The 17,150-nt window shown below is 44.5% G+C and overlaps 1 protein-coding gene across 3 annotated transcripts in view; it reads left to right on the top strand.

Moving 5' to 3' along the window:
• Positions 1–16,288, top strand: part of ZNF438 (zinc finger protein 438) — a 79,822-nt gene extending 63,534 nt beyond the window's left edge. The window contains exons 9-10 of one of the 3 annotated variants that reach the window (XM_075144020.1): positions 12,801–12,901; positions 14,870–16,288. In XM_075144020.1, the coding sequence (XP_075000121.1) occupies positions 12,801–12,899 (99 nt within the window). In that variant the 3' untranslated portion in view covers positions 12,900–12,901; positions 14,870–16,288. Of the gene's footprint in view, positions 1–12,800; positions 12,902–13,024; positions 13,840–14,869 lie in introns of those variants that run through there. The other 2 variants (XM_075144019.1, XM_075144018.1) reach the window with 2 other exon arrangements.
• The last annotated feature ends 862 nt before the right edge of the window (positions 16,289–17,150 follow it).

The following is a 17,150-nucleotide window of genomic DNA, read 5'->3' as shown; positions in this document are numbered from 1 at the left end:
TCCCTCCTGGGCTCCGCATTCCCACTGTCAGCTGTGAAAAATAATTCCCCATTTGCAGTTGTGTCCAAGTTGTGTAAGATGATAAATCCACAAGTTAGATTTAAGAGAGGGGAAGTGCATTGTTGTTTACTCAGCATTGAATAAGGTTTTGTTCTAGGAGATAGGGCTGCTGTGAGGCACGGGAAACCGTTCCAGGTTTAAAGCTTTCTAGCTCAGGAAGTTGTTAGGATTCATTCACACTTAAAAGAAAATGTAGGGGGTTGTTCTTAGTCAAAATCTTTTCGGAGTACCTAAATGTGGCAGTGGTTTTGAAAAACACCAGGCTGAAAAAAATGGAAAAAGAGAGTGACCTGTAAACACACCGTAATGAAGCCTCGAGAAAAAATCAACAAAAAATCCCCAACACGTGCAGGCTATCTGAGTGTAAATAATTTCTTTCAGATAAAATTCATGGTAGAGTAGACTTGCTCTTCAACTGCTCTGATGAAACTGCAATACAATTAAGAAGAACTTGTGAACCAGAAGAAAATGATAGATCTTTTAGCTTTGGAGGACTGAGAAGAGAAGTTCTCCCTGAGGTGGGGAAGAGGTGCAGGTACGAAGTTTGTCACTTGGAATCGTTGCTCAGTTCTCAGTACAGCATGTGCAATATTCTTTTCTTTGCTGTAATGCCATAGTAATGCTTTGATGTGGAGAAGAGACGCTAAAACTTTAATCACTGCTAAGTCTGCAAAGCGATTGAATCTTCAGTTTACAGTGACAGAAGTCTCCAGTTTAAAAAAAAAAAAAACCAAACAAAAAAACCCCCATTATAATGAAGTCTTAAGTCTCTTGCCATTCACCTTTTCACCTTTCAAGTTTCCTGCCCCTCATTATATCAGTGTTAGATTTAATACACATCAGTATCAATTCCGCACAGCCATCCAGCATGCTTGTTCTGTACAGGCAAACCCTGTCACTATTCTAATAAACCTTTAAATGTATCCAAATCCTTCTCAAGGCTTTCAGACAACACAGCAGATAGTGCTTTGCTCGCTGTCAGATCGAAGTGGTTAGTTTATTTCTAAATGCCAAGCTTCTGAGAAATAAAGCAGCATGGTAAATGCAGCCACCTTCCTTCTTTAACTTGGTTTTAATAGCTTGCTGTGCTAACGGCCAGAACTGTAATTGGGTGGGAGAACTTTGAGCTGCTCCGTGTTTCAACCGGTGGAATATTAATATTATATATTGGAAACATTTTCATAGACTGCAAAAGGCGAATGTGTCTCGGGAGCGAGATCCATTCAGGAGGGGCCAAGGTCGCCATGCATCTCAGCTCGCCTGCTCCCAGGTAAGCCAAGCACAGAGCCAGGCGTGTCGAGTCCTGTCCCTTGCGGTCCCCTGCCCCAGCCTCTGCGACTCCCCGGTAACAGAGTGCTGTAGCTGCTCAGGACTCGATTGACTCTGCTGTTGAGCGTGAGACAGGGCCGTGGTGCTGCCTCCAGCCAGAGGACCCTCCAGGAGAGCTGCCTACGGAGGGGTGTGTTGCAGCAGGTGCCTAGCAGGCGATTAGAGCAGATCCTGCAATTTTTAGACACTCTGGGTATTTCTGTGGCAGTTACTAGTAGTCTCATTACAAGCCTCTGCAGGACTGACGCCCGTGATGTGACATCTGTGACACCCAACCCCTTCTGGCATGTGGTAGTTGCCCGTTAGCCAACAGCCGTGGCACTGGGTGAGTGTACGTAAGCATATGATGAAAAGGGAGAATTAATTTGAGTTACGGAGCAGTGTATCTTATCTCTTCTAATTAATTCATGAGAAAATTGTGTGTGTAATAAGAAAAATCCTGTTCCTTGTGCTGATTACAGCGATCCGAACAACAAGTCCAGAAATCCCAGTACAAGAACCTTACTTGGACAGCAGTGAATGTCCTCACTAGTAGGTTATTATCCTGGGAGCGTTATTAATTATGGGATGAAGAGTGACGTTCTGTCAAGAAGCCTAAACTGAGGCAGAGGAAAACCAAGGAGTAGTTTTACTTATGTAGTTATGGAGAAAGAGGTTAATTACTGTATGCAATTACAATACAAGTTGGAATAAATTGGTCTGAACTGACCCACCAAACTGCAGTTTGCAGAAGGTACTAAAGCAGAGCAATAAAAGCTGCAGAGGAGTTGAAGAAATTCAAAAGTATTTCCAGAGCTGGATATTTGGTAAGAACGAAGGCAAATAAAGATAACTGAAAAGGGGTATAATTTTTCTTGTATCTGCCAAAGTCACTGCAAGGGATTAAAAGGAAAGAGTATTTGGTTCCTCATCTCAGGTTAAATTCACTGGGGAGCTTTTCCTCCCCTCCTGTTTGCTCTTTCGCACGTGATCGTATCCCACGTGCAAAGACTCTGCACAGGTACGCAACGCACAGGCTCACTGCGCTCCTGCCGACTGCAGCGGGGTTTGGCTGCTTAGGCAGAAAGCAGAAAAAATCCCTGATTGTCATTTTCTTTGCTGTAGCCTGTAAAAAAATCTCAGATAGTCTCTGCAAAGAATAGCAGTACCTAATGCTAAGTAGAAATTACTAGTTGAAGAATGACTGGCCATGGATAACCACAGAGTGATTTCTTTCTCATAGGCTTAAAAAGTATGTTGTTTGCTTTAGATTTTTCTCCCTCACACAGAGTTTTCCTGCCTATAGCATTGGTTATTGATTGATGTTTTATAGACGGTCTGGGGAAAGTAATTAAGACAAGCAGGTCTGGAAGTATTTTCAGGGATTTCAAATAGAGAAAGATTGAAATATACTTGGAGAAATAGCCTTGAAAATGTAATAGCAGCTTGGTTTTGAAGTGTGCTGTGACAAACAAGATTTTTTGTTGTCCTTCTAGCTGTATCCCCCTCCTGTCTGCGTGCAGCAGTCCTTTCCGGCAAAATCCCTTTTAGTCATTCAATGTATAAGAAACTTTAAAAAATATATTAGAAATGAACAAACGAAAACCCGGGTGGCTTTTTACCAGGTGGTGAAGCTGAGGATCAAAGTTGGCTGAAGCACGCCCATGGACATGTAGTGGAATCCCTTTTCCTTTGGGGAAACATGTGTCCAGGGAAGGGGAGGGGTACAAGCACACCGAGCCTACCACTCTTATTTCAGCGTTCCCCATCGCTGCTGAGCCGCAGCCTTGCCAGGCACGGCGTTACCACCCCAGGGGCTGTTCGCAGGCTCCATCAGTGTCCGAGTAAGAAAAACGTGACTCGCTGCTGGGAACAGAATACTTTTTATCCCATATGAAATGCTTTGTTACTGAAATCTTATACAGGCTTCATGTTAAAATAATCAATGTAAAGTTCAGTTTGCTGCACTTTGATACTTCAACACTCAAAGCGCTTTGGTTAATGAGCGGGAGCAGGCAGCATGCACCCCTCTCCTTCGCCCCTGAGCCCTGGGTTGCTGGTGGCAAAGAGGGGGGAGGATTCTGGAGACGGTTGCAGGTTGGGAAGAGCAGCCCATCACTTTCACTGCCGTGCTGCGAGGATGGCTTACAGACTCAGCCGAGCTTCGGAGACAGTACAAGCGTTCATGTGGGTTTATTTTGTTGTCTCTCGTTCTCCGCGTTAGGTGCGAGTGCCCTGAGCTGGAGCTTGAGGAGGGACCGGCTCCCTCTGCAAGCAGCCCTGGAGCTCTGCCGCTGACGGGCGGGAGGGTTACGGCTGCTCCCACGGGGCCGCAGGCAGCTGGAAAAATGGGGCTGTTTCAGTGCCTGGTAGAAGAAAGCCTGAGTGATCATAGGTGAGGCTCAGAGCAATAGGAATAAACTTCTCAGGTCATAGAGTTTGATCTCCTTCCTTACTGCCTCATTGCTCTGGTAGCTCATAATCGTCTCATGAGCTAACAGTCCTCCTCTTTCTCTGACAAAGCCAAATAACAAGTCCCCATGCTAAAGCTACAGTTCCGCTTAGGTGTCTCCCGGTGCATGATGTGGAGTTGGTGCAATCAAATTTAATCCATTTCTAATATTCCAACCACAAAGCCATCTAAGTCTCATACATAATATTCCAGCATTCCCATCACCCTTATAATACCAACTAACTCTGCCAGATCCACAGATTTCATTAGGATTCTCCTACCTAGTTAATAAAAAATATTAAATAAAATAACTGGAAATGCTGAGCTTTCAATAATAGTGGTACCTATCTTTACCTGATGGCTCTCATCTCAGCAGAGCCCACGGTCATCTTCCTCTTGGCCAGCTACTGCCCGTGGCAAAAGTACTTGGTTAAATAACCGGTCTCTCTATGGCACCTCTTAACTGAGGCGCAGGTAGCTTAGACCCACACACCCCGCTGTGCAAAAGGTCGCTCGTCTTAATGAAGAATGGTATGAGGTTAGGTTGAGGGTAGACAACTTTGGGGAGTATATAGAGACCTTCATGTCTTTCATTATCTTTTCACTTCATAAATGTTTCCAAATCATAGTTCAATATTGAGGATGGACTAAAATGGCTACAATTGTTGAGATTGCCTGGTTTTCCCTCTTTACGATGTATTTTTGGCTCCCATATTGATGCTCGTTGTTTGATAGATGTTTTGCAGCGGAGACAGGCTGGTCATTCCCAGTTTCTGTGCAACAAAATCTTTTTCAGGTGGGATGTGGGCACTTCTAGTTTTACATTCACATTCCCATTTCATTTCCTTTGCAGGGTCTAACTGGGTTTGTCCACATCCCTACACCTTCTTACCCTTTAGTTAACTTTGTTTTGCTGATCAGTTTGGTTTTCAGTGACTCATTCAGTGCTTACTCCTGCTACCCTCTCTGAGGTGACGGGATAAGGCGTCTTCCTCACAGGCTTTTTCTCCTTGTTTGGGATGCTGGCTTTTAAATAGCGTTTTTGTGTTTGTGGAGAGAAATGTCATGCGCGAAGAACTCGAGTTCTTCGGTTCAGCTGATATCATTACCTGTTTCCCTGATTTCTTAACGCTTGACATTAAAAATTGAAAATCTGACTCAAATACTTACCCCAACTGCTTTTTTTTCCCCTTTTAATTTAAAATATATCAAATCATAAGGAAGTGGCATCGATGTCTTACCTAGATGGACATCAGCTAAGACAATTTAGCTCAATTCCACAGTGGGTTTTGGCATATGGAGCAATACTCGGCCAGGCTCAGCGTCAGGTGGGTGCAGAGATCCCCACCGTGGGCAGGGAAACCGCAGAGCAGAAGGAAAACATTAAGTGTTTTGAAACAGTTGTGAGAGGCTCTGCAGAATTTATGGCCTTCGGGGGCCCGTGAGAGGTTTATGAGGCCGGAAGGTTTCTGGGGAGCACTTTTGTGTGGGCTTTTGCAGGTGGCTCCCCGAGACCACACGTCTCCATTTGCTGGAATCACCTCCTCGCTGGAACGGGTGCTGCAGATGTGAAGGCAGCAGAAGGAGCGTGAGTTATCTTTCAGGGCGGTGTGTCTGTGCCTCCTCTGAAAGGCTCCTCAGCCATGCTTTGGCTTTTCTGAACGGCTAGTCACTTCTTTCTGTGGAAATGGGCAATTTTGCTGCGATCGCATTGTCGGATCCTCTGCATCACCAGGAGGACGGGCAGGGTCCTGGCAGGTGGCGTCAGTATCAGTAATCGGTGAAGATCGATATACTGTTTTGGAAAACAATAGTTTATAAAATATCTGTGCAAGGCCAGAAGAAAAAAAAAGCCTTGTATTCAGATCAGCCTTAACTGAACAAATTTATTCCTCCAGGTGATTTTATTTTTCCGTGAAACTTCTTGCAGCAATACAGAAGATAGCGAGTGATGCAAAAATGCTGCAAAAATCTGCTGCAAAAATCTGGTTTTATATATAGTCTCTTTGACTTTTCATCAGAGGCCTATTAGATGTTTTCCGATGCTCAGTTGTTATAACCCCTTCAAATAGCAACAACATAATTTTAAGTGTTTTATTTAGTGTCACGTACAAAGATTGTAATGAGCCAGAAACCTCTTCAGGAACAGTGGCCATGTCAGTGCCTCCTTTCTTGAGCTTATCTTTCTCTCTAGTCATTAGGAGCCCACTAAAGCTGTCGAGCACAAGCTGGAAACAGGTGTCCTTGCCAATATTTTATAAGCTTTTCATCCACTGACCACAAAGGCTTCATTTGCCCATCCACCCCGATTCCCTCTGTGGCTCTGGTGGGACGCTCTTGTTTAGCCTAAGTTTTCCCCTTAAATAAATTGCATGAAGTGGCAAACTGCTGTTTGCCTTGGTGGCCACGCTGGCATTCTGCTGCCTTTCCTGACCATATTTACAACTTCTGGCTTGAATCCCATTTCTTATGGCTTTGGCTGGAAAGGGAAGTGATGGAGAGGGAGGCCTCTGCCACGTGCTGATATGCTAGAGACCGCGTGGGGGTTCCCCAATGCTTCCCGTGCCGGAGCATGTCCTGTTGCATGTCCCCCCTGCAAGCTGCATGCTGGTGAGGCGAGCTCAAGCCTTTACTCACCTTCCAAAAAATCCCTGCTGGGCCTGAGAGTCATGAGTATCGATGCTATTTCACCGAAGCCTTTATTTACACAACTGGTGCAAGTATCACAGAAAGATTATTGCAGAGGGGTTGATGAGGGTTGTTTAAAGTGAATTTCAGAAAGAATACAGGAATTGATAATTCAGTTTTATGAATCACAAAACCGGGCAGCTAAAACTTGAACGAGGAGTTATTTGGTAACTTGTAGTATAACCTGCCCACCATATAAAGGTATTATCCATCCTTGAAGAGGTTGCTGTAGCTGTGTTTTAAGGGATATACCTGAATGTAGTTATTTCTCTTGGGTTTTACTCTCCTATAGGGCTAGCAGCTGGAGAGCATGCTTTCTGATCATATTTTGGTCTTATTTTTAATTCATTTCTCCCACCTTAAAGTATTCATCAGCTGCTGTAACCTGTTGTTTCAGACAGCTGCTAGATCCCAGCTGATGGAGTTTATTGATTTCTGACTCTGGTCTTGCAAATCTTATTTCAAATTCATCACCTGCCAGTGCTGTACTGGGAGCCTGAGCTGAACCGCAGCCTATTACGGATGAGAGAGCTCTCTCGTGGGCTTTCTCGTGCCACCAGCTGCAAAGCCCCTCTGCGTCCCCTGCTCTGGAGCAGCCCACCCTGATGCTCTGAGAGGCCTCAGAGCAAACCCTGACCCCTTCCCCTCTCGCAGCCCCGTGCACGGCTGTGCCCGACGCCCCAGCGTGCCCGACGCCCCAGCGTGCCGGCACCGGCCGTGCCGTGCCACGTGGCACCGCGGGGAGGGGAGGCGAGGAGCTGTGCACAGCAGACGACAGGCAGTGGCTTGGTGGCCCCAGCTCGGCGGGTGGCAAGCCCCCCGTCCCAGCCCGCCTCCAGCCCCACTCTCCTCACGCAGGAATTATGGTCCTGTCCTCTCGGCTGCAACGGAAAGCCTGAAAACCTGAACCAGATGCAAGGTTTCACCTGAGTTTACAGACAGCCTGGAAGCAATAACTCTGGGAGGTATAAACTGCGCCTTTCATCGTAATAAGATGTTAACGGGGGGAAAGCCCCGCTGCTCCAGGCGGTCCTCTATTAACGCCGCCACAGCAGCTGGGAAAGGGGGATCTGCTGGCTCGGCTTCCGCAACGCCCACCCCCATGCATCACCCCATGCCCGCAGCTCGGGGGCTCCAATTCACACGTCCCTCCGATGTGGTCCCGCTCCCTGAGGCAGAGGGTGCCTGTCGTCCCCCCGGCGCAGCTCAGGGTCCCCCAGGTCCCGAGGTCTTTGGTGAGGGCTGCGGGCAGCGGTGCATAGCGCTTCTCGGAGGGCCTGGGCTGCTGCTGAACAAAACATCTGTTTGCCATCACTTTGGGTTGTTTATAGCATTTTGATGCTCTCTTCGCCACACTTTATTTTAAGGAGGCTGGTGATACTCCCATGCAGTGTGCAACTGAAGTGCAGCTTGCTCCTGGTTTATGTATTTCAGGTAAGGTTGCCTAATAATTTGCAAAGTTCACAGAGCATGCTCCCCTCTGGTGCAAGGCCAGACGACAAGAGCATCGTTCCCAGCTCTCGCGTTGCTGGTCGCAAGCTGAACTGCTCTGCTCTCCCCCTTGCTTTCTACGGGAGAGGATGTGTGGGCAGAACCAAACTGGCCCTTCTCTGACTTGAAGTAAAAAATGACATTATAACTTGGGGAGGCAGGCTGCCGTTTCTCAACATGCAGCATGGGATTAGAGGAGCAAAGCCAGCCAGTGCCCTCCTCTGCAGTGCTCTGCACCTCTTGGCTTTTCTACCGTGGAAAGCCCATACACGTGGTACGTGGCTCGGGCAGCGTTAAGGTAAGGAGGAACAGAGAGGTGATGTGTTTTCTGCTGGGCAACTTTATCTGCTCTGATTGTGCTGGATTTTCAGCTAAGTGTGACTGTGAAGGGTAATTACCATCATGTGTTACCTGAGATTACAGGGTTGCTTTCCAACTAATGACACTAGGAGAACCAAGCAGTTGTTAATATTTAATCAGACCCTTGGCTTAACAATTGGATAAATGAGGTGTGTAATTACACAATTATAGAAGACATTTCAGATAGGAACTGTGCTGTTATTAATAGCGAAGGTGAAAGCTGGTGAACATACACCGTTCGGTCCCATCAAGCACGTCATTAAAAAAGATCTTCTGCACGAGAGTCTAACAGCATGTCCTATGAGATGGTAAACAAAGGTTTCAGCTGCTTTTGAGTTAAAAATTCCTGTTTGGCCAAGAGGTTCCAATGTAAGAAAAATACCAGACCAGATGTTTTGTTGATGTGGCAAGCTGTAATCAGGGGTAACTAGGGAACATTTAAATACGTACACAGAGTATACCACGCGTTTACGGCTGTGCTTTATGTATCATTTCTCAGCAGTCAGGCAATTATTTTCCCTAGGTTATTCATTTTAAATAGGAAACAGAGAGGTACCTTTTAATTCAGTGTAGTACTTACCTGCCCAGTGGAACTTTTATTTAAAATAAATGTTTGTCATATAGCACACGCAAGGTGTTGTGTTTGATCACAAAGTACTGGTCAGAATGAAAATGGAGATGCTGTCTATAATAATTTCATTAGTCTGTTCTTTTAATCCTGTGCTTTATCTCAGCTCCTTAAAAACATTTGATTTCTTCAAGTGATTTTGATTTGAAAAGATTGCAATAGTTGCAGTTCTTCAGTGCTCCACTACAGTGATCACTAATTTTCTCGAAAGTCAATTAGTGGGATACTGGAAAGTTAACATCAAAATCAAAGAACTTATTGACCAGCATGATTGCAGGTTAGTGATATGAATCTGAATAATGCATGAAATTAAATCTTAGAAATGCTTCACACAATGCAATGAGGCAGCATTCAGGTATTAATATCGTTTCTCAAATAAGGAAAGAAGGACATTTTTTGGCAGATGCTATGGGGAATAGTGTTTTGATCCCCTCCTCTTCCCAGCTGGCATTCCTGAAAAGTTTGCAGTGATCCAGATCTGGATGCACAGACATTGTTGAATTTCTCAGTGTCCAGTCCTAACTGTGACTAGATACCACCACCTCTGGAGTGTGCTTTGAGATCAGGGGAAGAAATGTCCTGTCAAAGTCACATTAATGTTTTTCTTCTAGAGATATTTATATTAAGAAATCATGTAATCAGAGAAATGGCTTGCATGCTCACTGCTCAGCTGAGTGCTGGTTTTGTGCCAGTGGCTGAGCCGCACCTGAGCTGTCGGGTCCTCCTGGCACGTGCTTGCACATCGGTTCCTCTTTAATGATTTGTACTTGGTGTGAAAAGAGCAGAACCCTTCAATTATAGTGATGCAGAGCCAACAGAGATCATTAGGAAAATAAGCTCTCAGCCCCAGCGAGGTTAAGATTTACCTATATGACACGTTGGCATAGAATTTTGTAAAGGAGAGATAAAAGAAATGCACAAGCAGAATAATTTCCTATGGCATGTTACCTTGTGATCCAGTTTAGTGCAACCTGTTTCTTCATCCTCTTCTCTGCCTCACCTTGAGTCTGCCAATCCTGTCTTACCCAAACTGGTCCCGCTGGAATAATTTTCCTCTATTCTGACTTTGTCATGCTCCTTTCTAATTCTGCATCTCTATGGCTCCCAGCCTCACTTTTGAGTTCTGTATAGCCATGGACTGTGCCTTCCAATCTCCTTGGGAGACCTCTCTTGCTCATATGTGATACCCACCTCCTTGTGCTCCCCATGCCTTCTAGTGCTTTCATTACATTGCCACCAAGAACATCTTTGATAAATAAAGAGACTTGCAGCTCTCTTCCCTTTTCAAGACGTGATTCCTCTGTTTTACTTTCCCCATGGGCTACCTCCAAATTCCTGGATGAAATACAGTTTAGAAACCCAGGAACCTTGGAGCTGTAATATTTGAACATTGCCAAAACAAGCTAAAAAATGTTGAACCTGTTTGGTTAAAACACAACTTTCCTTTTCTGCTGAGAACCCACCCTCATGGCAGCTCCATCCATGAATTGTCTGTGTATTCCCCGAGGAAGGACCACCTATGGCACTTGGCTGTGAAACACTTCATGTCTTTACATCCCTGCGTAAACAGATTGGGGGTAATGAAATCAGCAGCACGCAAGGCTTTCCACTCCCACCCTACAGACCCGTGCTAGCCTGCCCTTTGAGGGGCGAGTGCCAAAGTGGTGAAATCTCTTTTGGCCCGTTCGACACACAGTTTTTGAGTGAGCAGCAGCGAAACTGCTGTCAGCTGGCGGGTTTGCGGTGGGGTGAGGAGAGGGCTGCCTACAAGGTCCTGCCTGCCGGGAGCATGGGCACGAGATGCATAATTTCCTGTAATGGAGTCCAGCCTCCTCTCGATGCACTACTTTTAAGAGACCGTTTCATTATCTCTAAAGCTTTTTATTGCATCACATCCCGTTAGTCAAGACATGATCTGTGCCCAGTGCTACTCCAGCAGTTACGATAAAGGCCTTTGCTGTTGGCTTTTGGAGGAAAGTCCAAGACTGACAGAGGGACTTTTCTAGCTAAGGCAAGCAAGATTTGTTAATTAACATTTGTGGCACCTTGAAAACAGAAAATGCTGCGTATGTACTTACGTATTTTTCTAATGCCAAAATGGCTTGCATTTAAACCTTTTGAAGCCCTAATGACTTGGTCTGTGAATTCCTGATCTACTCTGTCTATAAAATTAAAAATAAAACAGAAAGATATTGAGTCCTGGCATCTGAAGAAGACTCCTCTTCTCCCATGTGTGGGGTACTCCCTTTTACCTCTTGGAGGTTTTAAGTCCAAAAGACTGCAGAGTCAGAGACCATAAAGTACTTATGGCATGAATGCATAAAACACGTATTTAGTTAAAATGTTAAAATACATAGAATATTTCAAGGACGCTGCTTTGTAGATTTCTGCAGATTGGGCACATCAGTAATTTATGCACTGTCTGGTTTTGCATGTTGTACTGGGCTATTTACTCTTGTCCTCAACTGAAACATGGACCATGGCAGCCCTTCCACTCTGTGCACTACCCCGGCGAGACAGGACACTTTGGGAAGGGAACACACAGCGACAAATGCCGTCTCATGAACGTTTGAAGTGGTGCACACACAGATACACGTGCACAAGCAATTCTAAAAGAAAGACGAGTCTCTGCTATCTTGGCACTTGGGAGTAAATTTAGCTTTCTGCCAAACTGATACCTCCATTTCTCTAGTCCTGGTTTGCAAAGGCAGCTTTCACGGGTTTCATAAAGTCAGTTTGTTTCTCTGTCTTTTCCTTTGAAGAAAGTCGGTGTCACCCAGACCTCACAGAGCTCTCAGCTGGATGCACACATTGGCTGCCCTGTTTGATCCCCACTGAGCTAAATGTGTTTGTTTGCATTTAACCTCCTTTGAAGGGAGAGGAGTCCGGCAATGTATCCTCTCTCTGTGCCGAGTCAGGGGGACCCTTCCATGGGTTTATCCCACAGACCCCAGAGGTGGTATTCAGGGCTCTTCATAACAACTTAGAGACACCAGCTATTCCTCAATGTAATAACTCCCGAAAGGAAAAAATAAAGAGAGGTTACATGGAGTGTGGATAAAATTCAGGGCACACATCTTACCTTGTAATGAAACTCTAATTATCAAAAGTAAATCTGCTAATGTGGGTGACGCTTGTCAATGGAGAGTGATCAAAAGGCTTACTCAACTTGCGTTGAAGGTTTGAATAAAGAAGGGTTTCTTTTGGTGTTCCAAATTCTGGTCAATGGGTATGTTAAGTCAAATGCAGTCAATGAAGTGCAGAGAAGCAGAATGGCTGGGGAAGGCGAGGGAGAGGGAAGATGAGCAGTGAGCTCGTATTTTGGCAGGGAGGCGACTGCAAGCCTGAACTCACTTCAGCATAAAGAGACAAGTGAAATAAGGCAGTATTGGGTTTCTGCAGGACCCACTTATCTTTTATCTGTAGATTTTAATGTCTATTTGTAAAAGAATGGATGGATGTTATGCAACATTTTTCTAATACTCCAGCTGTGGAAAACAAACCACATCTGGCACATAAAATAACAAAGAAACTATCTGAAAGCTGTACTGTTCTTAAAAGCAGCTACAAGTACATGTTCAAATAACTTGCTGGAAAAGAATAGATCCAATTTGTCAGATAATAATACATAAGCTTAGAAGGAGGGAAAAATTAAGCCAAAAGAAATACTGCACTTCAGAAAGCTCAAATAAAGAAGAGGTTCCTTTCCACCAAACTTCTGTGGGCTTGCAAGGCATAAATTACACAAACAGCATTTAAAAACAGGAATGCAAAATTCAAAGAGCTAAATTAAAATCTCTGTTTGTGTTCCAGCCGTGCAACAAGTGTGCAGCAGATGTCGGAGGCCTATGGATAGGAAATCCCCTGGTCTGGAGGCACAATTTCCAGCGTGTCCTGTCGGCACGCATCTGAAGGTAGGTTTGTAACAAACATACTCTCAGCTACGTAAAATACAAAGTCTGTGAGAAGAGGAAATAATACTGCAGATCTGAGAATGACGCTTTCCCTTGTGTGTTCTCTAATGAATCGTTTCCGAGCGAGGAGGCACCGGTGGCCCGAGAGCTGCCACGCTCCATCTCAGTGAAGACCCACCTCCTTTCCCGCTTCCCCCCCGTGCTGGTGCTGAGGCTTCCAGTGAAGCACAGGGTAACTCGCCGCCTCTTAAAATGGAGCAGTTCACCTTAACTGCAGCTGACGTTTGGTTTTGGAGGATGTATCCCGCTTTCATGGTCTGTTATATCCTAGCTGGGTGAAAGGGCCTGCGCTGCCATGCGTCCCCATCCCCCCAGGAGCCAAAGGCAGAAAGGAGTAATAAAAGTAAAAATAGCATATTGAAAGAGTTTAGCTGAAGGAAATTGTCAAGAGAGTATTGAGTTGTTTCTTTGTTTTTATGTTTAAGGTGATTTCTAAAGCTAGTTTGATAATCTACTTAAAATACGTCATACTTTACATGTTAAGTGGTAGAAAAATACCATGCCTGCTATGCTTACAGCAGCAGGAGAAGCATGTTGTGATGACTATATAAAGCCCTTCCTGCAACTGAGTTGTTCTTAATTTAAATATTTTTATCTACCAAAGAATAATAAAACATCAGTCAATACCACACACAGATTGCAGATGAATGCAAGACTGAATGCAAATTGAAGGCTTTGCTGACAGCCTGAACAAGAGGGTTTTTCACGCAGGTCTGCAGGCTTAACGTTAAGGATCAGGTTCTTGTTTAAACAAACTCCCCTTTACATCACCTCCGCAGTTGCAATGGACCTTACTGTGGGAGTAAATTACACGCCCGCTTAATCTGAGAGGGGTTAGATTAAATGCGAAGTGTCATCCTGGGGGTGGAGGGGATGGGCTGGCTGGGGAGAGGGAGGTGGCAGGGGGAGATGCTGCGTACGAGCCCGACGTGAAATCGAATTAACTGATTATGCTCTGCGTACCTTTTATTCCTCAGAATAATTGTGAGTCTGAGCTGAATCCTGTGATAGGAAATGCTGATTGTCCACACCTTCTCCCTCTTATTACTGAATATATTAAGAAAAAGTATGTTCACATACATGTTTCCAGTATGTTTATTAATATCAAAAGTGTAAGTTTTTGGAGTCCAACACTGCAAAAGCAAAGCATGGGAAGGCAGGTGTAAAATGTACTGTTTCATGTCCGTGGCAGCTGCAGTTTCATTTCTGTGGCGGAGTGATAAATGACAGGAATTCACGATTTTCTTCCCACTCCCTTGGAAGATGTATTCTATAGAATGAAAATAGAAGCACTGAATTATTAAGAATCATCCCCTTTACATAGGAAATTGTACAGTGTCATGTTAAATACACCTTATTAAGAGGTCAATTAGAGACCTATTTTGAGTTAATGGAATTAGTTCTTTTTTTATTTTACATTTTAAATGCAATCTTTCAAGGTGTACTGGAGATCGAAGGAATAGAAAATAGAGTAATCCAGTTAAAGGCAGTTAATGCTTGCAGAACGCCTGAGAGCAATGCCAGCGGGTGAGAGGCTGCAATGGGGCAAGGGCTGAGCAGACAGTGTCATTTTCTTCCCATCTACATCGACTCCCCTGTGCGTGTGAGTGAGAAATGCTATTTTTTTTAGTACATTCCATATATCTGAAGAGACCATAAACCAAGGGGAAATATGCTTAGGCCCCAGCTCCCAACCACAGCCCTCATTTCACTAAGTCTTACAGCGCTTTCTTTAAATCCTATTTGGTTCAGTGGAAATTGAGTATATATAAAAGTCCTGAGTGCAATATTGCAACTGGTCAAGGTACAATTGTTGCATTAGTCACTGGACAGTTGTTCAGCTGCAGATTTGCGTTGGAATTGGCTCCAAAGAGAAATAGCTAGAAAGAGCTTCTCTACTCTTCAAAGGATTTGCTGCTCCTGTGATGCCCCTGGAATGTTAATGCACATGGAAATTGCCCCCCCTACACGTTACAAGAGAGGAGAAGGCTGCAAAAGGGGAAGCCTCGGGACCAATAAATGAGGCACTAGGAGTATTTTGGCATGCAAAGACAATCCTGCCCACACATCCCCCAGGACCCTTGCTAACCCTCTCCGTCCACCTGCAAAGGGGGATGGATTCAGCTGGAAAATGAACCCGACAAAAAAAAAATAATAGGCTGGTTTTGTTCCAGTTGACTTATTCTTGCCCATGTGGCATAAACCACTGCGAAAGTAAATACATACCTATACCCTCATTTTGTCTGGTCTCTAGATAAAGTGCACACAGCACTTTCATATTAGGAACACCGTTTATGGTATAGACATGCAGGACGGCAACTTCTGTCACCAGAGTTACTGCTTAGCTATAGAGTGCATGAAAGGGGACACATTTCTGCTGTACAGAAGTGCCTGGCGACAGTTCAGCTCACGCTCGCCCCTGTGCACGCACACTGCCGCTGCAGTGTCTGCCCTGAAGAGACTCAACTGCTCTCCAAACAGTACCGCTGTACGGGTGCGGTCCCCACGGCTCAACTTCTGTAGCAGAGCACGCATGAATTCCTCTTGATTCATCTTGCCTGGTCACAGTTCAGACTTCCAGAGCATTTTGGGCCAAGGATTTCTTTTATCTTGGTGATTTGCTCCCTGCAAAGCTGATTATTGGTACCTAACAAAGAAAACCAGTCCTAAGCAACTCCAATGCTCCTATAATGGTAACTTGAAAACTATATTGGCTGTAAGATTAAGAATCTTGCATTTCCAGTTGGTTGAACTGGGTAACTGCGTAGGGATCTTCTCTCTGCAGCTGCTGGGACTGGAGGGTGGATGCCAATGTTAACGTTAGGAGGAGACTTGTCATTCAGGGCTTTGCTGCAGAGCCTGCATCGCTCAGCCTGCAAGTCCCACCAGCAGCCACCCCGGCACTGTGCGTCGCTACCGCCTCTGCTGCTGCGGCCAGATCCTGCACCGGAGAGATGCTGGCAACCAAGCCAGCCCTCCTGGCTTGGGAATATGAGCCACTCGCTTTCCTGTAAGTTGGGCCACAAGACTGCTCATTTCCTGGCACTTTCTGACTCTTCATCTTATTCCACTGATTTTTCCTTTACAAACAACAGGGGAAAAGCTGGGAAAGCTGTGGAAAACAGAAAGGAGAAATAGGTCATACTAGAAATTCTGAAACCTCAGCAAAGCTCTTGTTTAAAGTGATTAATTCAGTGACCTCTGACCACAAGGCAGACCTTCAATTTGCCAGCAGAGGATAAAAGAGTCAGGATCTGAATGAGTAAAGAAGGGATGAAGAGTGAGTTAATCCAGTAACTGTGAAGGAACATTGGAAATAAAAATACTCAACATATATTCTTCTTCTCTTTAGTCCTTCTATTGCATGCAGTTTATTTCTGGATATGCTGGAATATCAGGTACATTTATATTCTTTTTGATCTCCACTGTTTGATCCAGCACCAGCCAGCAGAGCAGATTGATGCTCTTAATGCTATTAAGTAGCACAGTCTGCATTTATTTATTTTTTAGAAAGGGAACTAAAAAAGTACTTGCAAAATGGTACAGGGTTAAAAGAAAATGAGGTACTCCAGCAGCTTGTAACATTTCCATCTTTATTTGCTGAGGTTTCTCATCCTAAAATACACATTTTTTGTGATGGAAAGAGACAAACTGGTTAGTGACGTTGAACACTTTTGCCTGAGTTGCCTGCAAAACTCCCATGCAGAATATAATCTTTCATCTATAGTTATAAGCCTTTAAGCTGCTTATACTATTTTTACTCTAAATTCACCTTTCATTTGGTTAGTCTCCAGCAATTCAGACCAAATTTACACTTGGAAGTTCCCTAGTAATTTCCAGTTAACACCAGTAAAAAGTGAGAAAGGAGTCTTGAAATAAATTGTCTCAGTAATGCACATATTTTTGCTGCTGGACAGTAAGCAGATACCGCGTTTGTAGTAGCTGATATCCTTCGTATGATAGCTTTGATCATACCATTTTCTCCCAAGTAGTAAAGAAGACGTGGGAAACCCATTTTGAAAATGCTGCTGTCCAACAATGCTAATAGCGTGAAGCCTTCTCCGTACTTGTTCATGCCAGTAGCACTTTAAAATGAGAGAAAGAGTAACATGAAACATCTGATTGGTACCTCCTATAGTCCATTACTTAGTTAAGGTTCAATCACTAAAGGTTCACACATTACTTGAAC

Source organism: Calonectris borealis, chromosome 2 (assembly GCF_964195595.1).
Source record: "Calonectris borealis chromosome 2, bCalBor7.hap1.2, whole genome shotgun sequence".
NCBI lineage: Eukaryota > Metazoa > Chordata > Aves > Procellariiformes > Procellariidae > Calonectris > Calonectris borealis.
This window is presented reverse-complemented; position numbering and strand designations above follow the sequence as displayed.